Source organism: Chenopodium album, chromosome 17 (genome assembly GCF_948465745.1).
Source record: "Chenopodium album chromosome 17, dcCheAlbu1.1, whole genome shotgun sequence".
Taxonomy (NCBI): domain Eukaryota; kingdom Viridiplantae; phylum Streptophyta; class Magnoliopsida; order Caryophyllales; family Amaranthaceae; genus Chenopodium; species Chenopodium album.
In genome coordinates, this window is record NC_137850.1 from 3,353,243 (window position 1) to 3,362,623 (window position 9,381).

Genomic DNA, 9,381 nt, shown 5'->3' on the forward strand with positions numbered 1-9,381 from the left:
GATAAGCCTTGTAATTCGTATATATTGAAAGTGAATAGCAATGAGCAAACCACGGAATATAATTCCTTCATGGTATCAGTCGCTTAGGGTAATTTCCGCTGCTCCCTAGTGTTGTTCAGCCTTTTCTTCTCTTCTTCCTTTCCCCTTTCTTCTCTTTTTTGTTTTACAATAACAATGTCGGATAGTAAGTCCTCCTTCCACGCGGCATTTATAGTCTCGAATATTAAGAGCAACATACCCATTACTCTTGAAATGGAGAATGTTGCATACTCTACTTGGGCGGAACTACTTAAAATTCACGCTCATTCTCACAAGGTTCTCAACCATATTATTGCTCCGAAGCAGGAGGTCGCTACCCCTTCAACCGATGAGGAAAAGGAGCTATGGTCGACATTGGACGCAACGGTTCTTGGGTGGATTTATTCAACAATTTCAAAGGATCTTTTGCAGACAATTATTGACCCGGATTCAACGGCAATGGAGGCTTGGGAAAGATTGCGTGATATTTTCCAAGACAATCAAAACTCTAGAGCCGTAACCCTTGAACATGAATTCTCCAACATAAAGATGGAGGATTTTCCTAACGCCTCGGCGTACTATCAAAGGCTCAAGAGCCTTTCCGACCAATTGGAAAATGCAGGGGCACCGGTGGACAACAACCGTCTTGCGATTCAATTGGTTTACGGTCTTATGGACTCCTACAATGGTGTTACTACACTCATTCGACAAAGCAACCTCCTCCCTCAATTTTACCAAGCCCGATCGATTCTCACATTGGAGGAGGCAGGTTTGGCTAAGAAGGCTGCTCATTCCGCTACGGCTATGGTGGCGGGCTCTTCCCGGGATTCTGATTTTGGGTCCGACTCTTGTTCGTCACGTGGCAAGAACAAGAATCAGAAAAATAACGGTGGCCGTATGTAGTCTGGCGGTGGCCAAAATACAGGGGGTGGTCGCGGCTCAGGTGCTGGCAGCGGTTAGAACGCCGGTGGGGGTCGCGGTGGTCCGAGTCAGCAGGGTCAACAACAGCAGCAACAGGGGTGGTAGGTTCCTCTTTCATGGCAGCAATAATAGCCACCTTGGGGGTGGGTTCCTCAATGGACAGCCCCACCTTGTCCATACCCAACCCAAGGTTGGGCCAGACCTTAAGCCCCAATGAAGCAGCAGTAGTCCAACATATTAGGCTCTCGTCCTCAACATGCTTATGCGGCTTCACAACAGTCTTATACTCCGACGGATATCAAATCAGCTATGCACACCATGACATTGAGCCAACCCGACCCCTCATGGTATATGGACACCGGTGCAACTTTGCACATGACATCCTCCAATGGTAATCTCTCGTCTTATTTTAATTTAAGCAATCATCATAATGGTATTGTTGTTGGTAATGGTCATTCAATTCTAATTAGTGGTTGTGGTCATACTACTTTGCCTTCCCCGAACCCACCCTTGTCCCTTTCTAATGTCCTTCATGCACCTAAACTCATCAAGAATCTAATTTCTGTTATAAAATTTACAACTGATAATTGTGTGTCTGTTGAGTTTAACCCTTATGGTTTTTCTATGAAGGATTATCGGACGGGGATGCCAATAATGAGATGTGATAGCCAAGGAGATTTATACCCAGTCACTACCACCTCTTCACACTCCTCTCCATCGACATTTACAGTTTTAGCATCCTCTCTTTGTCATAATCGATTGGGACATCCGGGGTCTTCCATTTAAAGGCTCTTAGTAGTAATAAAAATATTGAATGTACTCATTTATCTTGTTCTAGTATTTTTCATTCTTGTGTACTCGGAAAGCACATTAAGTTGCCTTTTATTTCTTATAATTCAAGTACTACTTTGCCATTTGATATTGTTCATAGTGATCTATGGTCTTCTCCTATTTTAAGTTCTTCGGGTCATCGATATTGTATAGGATAGCTCCTATTGAGCTATCACCAGGCTCCCAGACTTGCCCCCGGGGTGCGCACTCACCGCTGGAAGAATAGTCTAAGGGGCTCCTTAGCCCGACAGAGTCAGCCCGCAGGCTGACCAAGTATGATTCTCCGCAAAGGAGATCGTACGCCTATAAATAGAGGACAAAGTACAATAAAAAAAAAAGGTTAGACACACAAATCATTAAACTCTATACATCTCTCTAAGTACACCTTATCTCTCTAAACACATTCTAACTTAAGCATCGGAGGGGGGTTCCTCGAGCCACCCCCTGAAGGCAATTCAAGTGTGCCGCCTTACGCAGGTCATCAACGGGACCTAGCTCGTGCTAGCAGAACCATTGGATCCAGACCTGGAACAATTGGCGCTAGAAAGGGGGGATAGGATCATTTAACCTGAGGTTCACCAGCTGAGCAAGGGACTAGTTGACAGAATGCCATGGCCGGAGAGGAAGCTGTACAAACAACAGTCTCTAAGGCTAACGAAGCTAGCCAAACACCACAGAAAACCTTTCTCAGTGCAGTAAAGAGTAGTTGGCAGCCCGTCAATATGCCAACCATCCTGCAGAACCTCTCTCAGTGCAGTAAAGAGCAGTTGGAAGCCATGACAGCAGTCCTTACCAATTTCTGTAAAGGGACAGGCTCCTCATTAGTAGCTACAGTTAAAAAGCCAACCGTAAAGAAGGCGACACCCATAACTCTCACCCCGGAGCAGAAAGAGCTGGTCAAGCTGAGGAAGAATGTGCTGGAACTAGAAGCTCAAAACCTGAACCGAGAGTGGAGTGTAAAAGAGGCAGCCCAAGATAAGGGCAACCCGGAGACTTGCGTCGCTCGCAACAGGTCATAAGCCCCCGAGCGAGGACCAAGTCTAAACAGGGAGAAGCGACCATGTATCTAGGTTATTCCAGATGATTCCCCATTTTGTAGGGAGATTTTGGAAAAGCTGATAGAGAAACTAAAGATGCCCAGGTGCAAGTACAATGGAACCACAACACCTAAGAACCATGTTTCGGCGTTCGAGAATCACATGGTGCTGTACACTATGACAGACTCAATCTGGTGTAAGGCATTTCCACCGACCTTGGAGGGGTTGGCGGCTGAGTGGTACGGAGTCATCCCGAAAGGATCCGTTTACTCCTATAATCAGCTGAAGAGAATGTTCATGGAGCACTTAGTCACCCTAGTGGATCGTACAAAAATGACCACCGAGCTGATGTCACTGGTTCAGGGAAAAGATGAGCCCCTAAGGGAGTTCATCACCTGATTCAACAAAGAGGCAACAACCATCCCAAATATGAGCCAGGAAGTAGCACTGCTAGCAATGCAGAGCGGCTTGTTGCCGGGCTCATCGTTCAGGGCATATATGGGATGAAAGAGCCTTAAAACGCTGGCTAAAGAGTTGGGAAAAGCGCATGAGTTCATAAAAGCATATAAAACCGACAGGGTAATGCTGAATAAAAAAGTACCAAGTGACCCAATTGAGCGGGCTGAAGTCACCCGAGCAGAAAATACAGCCAGGGTGGACCAGCCTAGGAAAGCTGAACAAGGTCGCAAGGATGCAGACAGGGCAGTGGGAGTAAGAAGATCAGACCAGAAACGAGGAGGCAAGCTTGGAAGGTTTGATCAATACACCCCGCTTACTCATTCGAGGTCCCATATCTTCAGCGTGAACAAGGCTGATGATAAGTGGCAGAGACCACCCAGGATGGTGAATAGAAACCGTGATCCTAGCAAGTGGTGTGACTTCCACAAGGACCATGGGCATACCACTGATGAATGTACACACTTGAAGGATAACATAGAGGACTTAGTCCGGAGAGGATACCTGAACCAGTTCAAGCAACATTTTGACTCCTCTAGGAGAAGGGAAGAGGACAGGTCTGGCCATGACCGCAGAGGAGGTCACAGAGGCCCAGCTGAGGGCAAAGACCGAGACAACAAGCCAGAGGGCAGGGTGTATGTACTCAATGGTGGACCAGTACATGGTGGAACCGTGAATAGAGCAAGGGCTGACTTGCGAGAAATGATCCACCAGATAAATTACAATGAGAAGCGCAGATGGCCACCACTTCCCCCGCAGCCACAGGCTACATTTTACGAGTATGACTAGAAAGGCATAATCTACCCTCATGACGACCCTCTTGTAGTGACAATGAGAATTTCAAACTGGGAGGTGGATAGAGTACTAATTGATGGCGGCAGCTCAGCCAACATCATATACATTAGTGCGTTCAAAGCCCTGAAATGGATAGAAAAGACCTAAAAAGGGTGAGTTATGAAGTCACCGGGTTTAACGGGTCCGGACTGATTCTTGAGGGCATAATCGAGCTTTCAGTCCGAGTTAGAGAGAGGTCAAGGTGACATGATGTTCGAGCTAAATACTTGGTAATAGACTCCCCATCACCCTACAATGTGATTGTGGGAAGACCGCTTATTCATAAAATAGGCGGAGTGGTATCCACCTATCACCTTGCTATGGCATACACAACAAATGATGGGGATCCGCAAAGCTTAGGGGAGTCAAAAGACAACCTAAAAATGCTATATTACAGCCCCGAAGCAGCTAGATAGGACCAAGAAACAGCTAGGCTTAGAGCCAAGGTCTAGTGAGCATGCTAAAAAGAAATCAAGAAAAAGGAAGTGAGAAGAGTACCACAAGGAAAAGGATAAACAGAAGTTGGCAATGGAAAACTTTGAGCTCGCAAAGGAAGATATATCCAGGCCGCTGCCCAACGGGGAGCCTGTAACTGTTGAGCTTACAGAGGGCGACAACTCTAGGACGGTAAAAATTGGGAAAGACATTGACCCTGGAGTAGGAGTGCACCTCATAGAGCTGTTAAGGGCGAATAAGGACATTTTTGCATTCTCAGCAGACAAGATTCCAGGAATTAACCCGGCACTGAGGGTTCACAGGTTAAATGTGAAAGAAGACATCAAGTCAATCAGGTAGAAAAAGCAAAGATTCCCTACGGAGAAGAATCAGGCAATCCAAGAAGAGGTGGACAAGCTCCTAGAAGCTGGGTTCGTTGAGCCTTGTGATTATCTAGAGTGGTTTGCCAACATGGTCATGGTAAAGAAAGCAAATGGTCAGTGGAGGATGTGCGTTGATTTCAACGATTTCAACAAAGCATGTCCAAAAGACTGTTATCCGCTACCACGAATCGATCAGCTAGTAGACTCAACCAGCGGCCACGCCTTGTTAAGCTTCATGGATGCCTTCTCAAGGTATCACCAAATTAGCCTGCACAAACCAGATAGGTAGAGAACCGCGTTCATCACTGAAGGGGGAGTGTACAATTACATAGCTATGCCCTTCAGGCTGAAGAATGCGGGGGCTACTTTTCAGAAGACAATGGATGGAGTATTCATGCACCAAAAGGGAAGAGATGTCGAAGTGTACGATGACGACTCCATTGTCAAGTGCGTCACGCAAGCAGGACATATCATGGAATTAGAGGAAACATTTGCCACACTGAATAAGTACAATATCAAGATCAACCCAAAGAAATGAGTTTTCGGGGTGAGCTCTGGGAAGTTCCTAGTTTTCCTAGTCAGTGAAAGGGGAATTAACGCCAACCTAGAAAAAGTAGAGGCAGTCCTAAGCCTCCTAGAGCCCAAGTGCACTAAAGATATTATGCGATTAACAGGAAGAATGGCGGCGCTGACTAGGTTCATCAGCAAGTTAGTTGACAAAGCCCTACCATTCTATCAGTTGCTGAAACGAAACAGGGAATTCAAATGGGGTGAAGTGGAGAAAGAAGCTTTTGAGGGGATCAAGGAGCATTTGACCAAGCTCCCAACCATGATCAGCTGGAGTAGAGTGAAAAACTCCAGCTGTACATCTTCGCCTCAATACAGACAATCGCGTCGGTTCTCCTGGTCAAAAGACAAAAATAGCAGAAGCCAGTGTACTTTGTAAGCCACGTGCTGATAGAGGCCGAGCAGAGATACCCACTGGTAGAAAAGATGGCGTTTGCAGTGGTAACGACAGTAAGAAAGCTGAAACCCTATTTCAATGCACAACAATTAAAATTCTTACCAATCACCCGCTGGAAAAGGCTCTGCAATAAATGAACGCCTCATGCAGATTCCTGAAGTGGGCAATAGAGCTCTCTGAGTTTGTGTTCGAGATCAAGCCTAGGGCAGCCATCAAGGCTCAAACCTTAGTAGACTTCATAGTGGAAGCCTCTTATGAAGAGAAAAAGGATGAAGTTAGAATTTGGAAAGTGGCAGTGGATGGATCTTCAGCCCAAACAGGAAGCGAAGCAGGAGTAATAATAACATCGCTAGAAGGCAATGTATTCGAGTATGCCATTAAGTTCAAGTTCAAGGCATCAAACAAAGAAGCAGAGTACGAAGCAACTCTAGCAGGCCTAAGAATGAGTATTGCGGCAGGAGCCAAAAAATTGCACCTGCAGACTGACTCTCAGTTGGTAGCCAGCCAACTGAAGAGGGAGTACGAGGCTAGAGAGCCTACAATGCTAAAGTACACTACCAAGGTGAATGAGCTGGCAGCTCAACTAATGCATTTTCAGATAGATTTGGTCTCTAGAGCGGAAAATTCCCAAGCTAATGCATTATCGAAGTTAGCCAGTTTTACTCGACAAAGCCTCACAAGGACAGTCATGGTGGAAGTCTTGGAAGAGAGCAGCATTGTAAAAAGCAAGTAAGTGAACTGTACCAGGTAACAACGATCATGGTTCACAAACATACTGACCTATAAGGTACAAGGCTCACTGCCTGATGACGAGGCACAAGCCAAGAAAGTCAAGAAGGATGCCAATTAGTATGTGGTAATGAACGGGGAGCTCAATAAAAAGGGCTTCTCCAAACCATTGCTGAGTTGTATTCCAGAGTGGGAGCAAGAAAAAATTATGGAAGAGGCACACTCAGGAATCTGCGCCAACCATATTGGCGGAAAAGCCCTGGGAGTTGAAATGCTAAGAAGAGGAGCATACTGGCCAAACCTAGCGCAGGATGCCTTAGCATACGTCAGAAGGTGTGAAAAATGCCAAAAGTACGCTCCGATCATAAATCAGCCAGCAAACGATCTGACCCCAATTCTCAGCCCGATCTCGTTCGCTCAGTGGGGAATGGACATATTAGGACCTTTCACCACTAGGTCAGCGGGCAGGAAGTATCTCATAGTGGCAGCGGACTATTTCACAAGTGGATTGAGGGTGAGCCCACCAAGTACATAAAAGCAGTCCAAGTGAGAATATTCATATGGAAGAACATCATAACAAGATTTGGGGTGCCACAGTGCATAGTCTTTGACCATGGGTGCCAGTTTGACTGTGACACCATCAAGGATTACTTGGAAGAGATGGGCACCAAATATGCAAGCACCTCAGAGATAGGCACCATCAAGGATTACTTGGAAGAGGCAGTAAACAAGCTGATCCTAACAGCCTTACAAAGAAAGATGGAAGAACATAAAGGCCTTTGGGCTAACCTAGTCCCGGAGGTATTATGGGCAAACAGAACAATAGAGAAGGAGTCTACTGGAAAAAGTCCTTTCACCCTGACTTATGGGGCAGACGCAGTAGTTCTAGTAGAGGTACAAATCCCCAGCCTGAGAATCCAGCACTATGAGCAGCAAGGAAACTAGAATCGTCTGCTGGAGGAGTTGGACTTCTTGCTAGAGATGCGGCTAAAAGCAGCTCTTAAGCTAGCAGCCCAAAAAAGCAGAATTTCAAAGGCCTTCAACAAAAGAGTCAAGCATCGAGAACTACTGCCTGGGGACTTAGTTCTCAGAAGAACAACATGAGTAGGAAGGGGAAACCAGCATGGAAAACTGTCAGGCAACTAAGAAGGTCCTTTCATCATCCATGAGCAAGTAGGGCCAGGCGCTTTCCTCCTCGCAGATCAAGAAGGCCAAGTCTTAAGGAATAGTTTCAACACAGATGTGTTAAAGAAATATTTTGTTTAAAAGGCAAATGGCTAAGTAGAAATCGAAAAAACTTTGTTTAAATTATGCAAGCACTTTGTTTAAGATTACATTTTGTTAATCAAGGCAATTTAAGCCATTTGAATTCAATGAAATACGAGCCTCTACGTGAGGAGTATACCATATGAGCTTGTTAAAACATGTTTATCTATTGGGTTATGCTTTAGCACTGCACACTAATATGCAGAAAATGCCATGGAAACATTAAAGGCAGAAAGCATCACAATAAGGTACAACAAGACTCCATTAGCCAAGGGGGATCACACTCCCCTAAGTTTAATTTACCTGCTCAAAGTAACACAGGGCACCACCTCGGGGAGGCCTAATACGTTCAACTTGAGCAGGGAAAGGTGAACGAAAGGCAAAGGAGCAGGCTGAGCGGGCATCACCAAGGTTCTCTTGGTCCCACCCAGCTTACCTCTTTTGTGGGGGAGAAAGGAGATACCCCAATAATAAGCTCTTAAAAAAGATAAATAAGGTGCGTAAAATGACAAGTCACAGCAAAACAAGCTGAATGACGTACGAATAAGTCACAGCAAAACAAGTTGAATGACATAAATAAGTCGCAGCAAAACAAGCTGAACGACATAAATAAGTCACAGCAAAACAAGCTAAACGACATATAAACAAGTCACAACCAAACAAGCTGAATGACATGCAAATAAGTCTCTACAAAAACTAAGTAGATAACAAAACGCATAAGCCTTCACCATAAAGGACGAATGGCATAATGGCATAAAATTTGACAAGCTCCCACCATTTGCAATAAAAAAGGTCAAGAAGCAAGGAAGCTCTATACAGTCAGGTTAGGGAGCAAAGTTAGAGAGTAATAAGAGTAAGAGCAACAGGAAAGCCCAACCTACGAGGCTTCACCTAGTACAACAAAGGGGCTGCTAAGTTAAGGTCTAGATACCACTACGTCATGGCTCAGTAGCTGTAGGGAATATTTCAAGCATTACCCCAAACTTGAACCCCACTGTGATCATACACTTAAGCATGGTGGCGTCCAAAGGGAAGGAAGCTAGAGCAAAAGATTCGCCAACAAGTTTTAGGAACTTGTAAACCGTTCACAAGGTGAAGGTTACACCCCTTAACGATCCATGAGACCGTCAACTCCAAAAGGTCTTGAACCAAATAGGGTTCGGGGATGAAGGTACAAATCCAACCTAAAAGAGATTGAACCTGCCCTAAATAGGCCTCTACTTTATTCTTCTCGTATTCATGTGCGCTTTTTGACTAACATGCAATCAACAGATTAACCCTAAACCTGTTTATCTATGTTGGTTGAATTTAATGCACAAGCAAAACTATTTTTGGCGATCACTTGAATTATAATCATATTAGCCCTAAACAAGATTATTAATTATCTTCTTAAGCGCTATTCCAAGTACAAATTCCCTTTAAACATGCATAAAAGGCGTGATCAAGCAATAACAATAAATATATATATCAAGCAACATGATCATCACAATAATTATAATTATAATAA

At 44.8% G+C, this 9,381-nt stretch overlaps 2 protein-coding genes across 2 annotated transcripts; both read left to right on the top strand.

Annotated features, from left to right (window-relative positions):
- Positions 1 to 174: 174 nt before the first annotated feature.
- On the top strand, positions 175 to 921 carry LOC145588504 (uncharacterized). Its single transcript, XM_081645150.1, has one exon. The coding sequence runs from the start codon at positions 175 to 177 to the stop codon at positions 919 to 921; it is 747 nt and encodes a 248-aa protein (XP_081501276.1).
- A 5,817-nt stretch (positions 922 to 6,738) lies between these two features.
- On the top strand, positions 6,739 to 7,553 carry LOC145588505 (uncharacterized). Its single transcript, XM_081645151.1, has 2 exons — positions 6,739 to 7,122; positions 7,206 to 7,553. Exons 1-2 carry the CDS (start codon positions 6,739 to 6,741, stop codon positions 7,551 to 7,553), a joined length of 732 nt encoding a protein of 243 aa, XP_081501277.1.
- Positions 7,554 to 9,381: the final 1,828 nt, after the last annotated feature.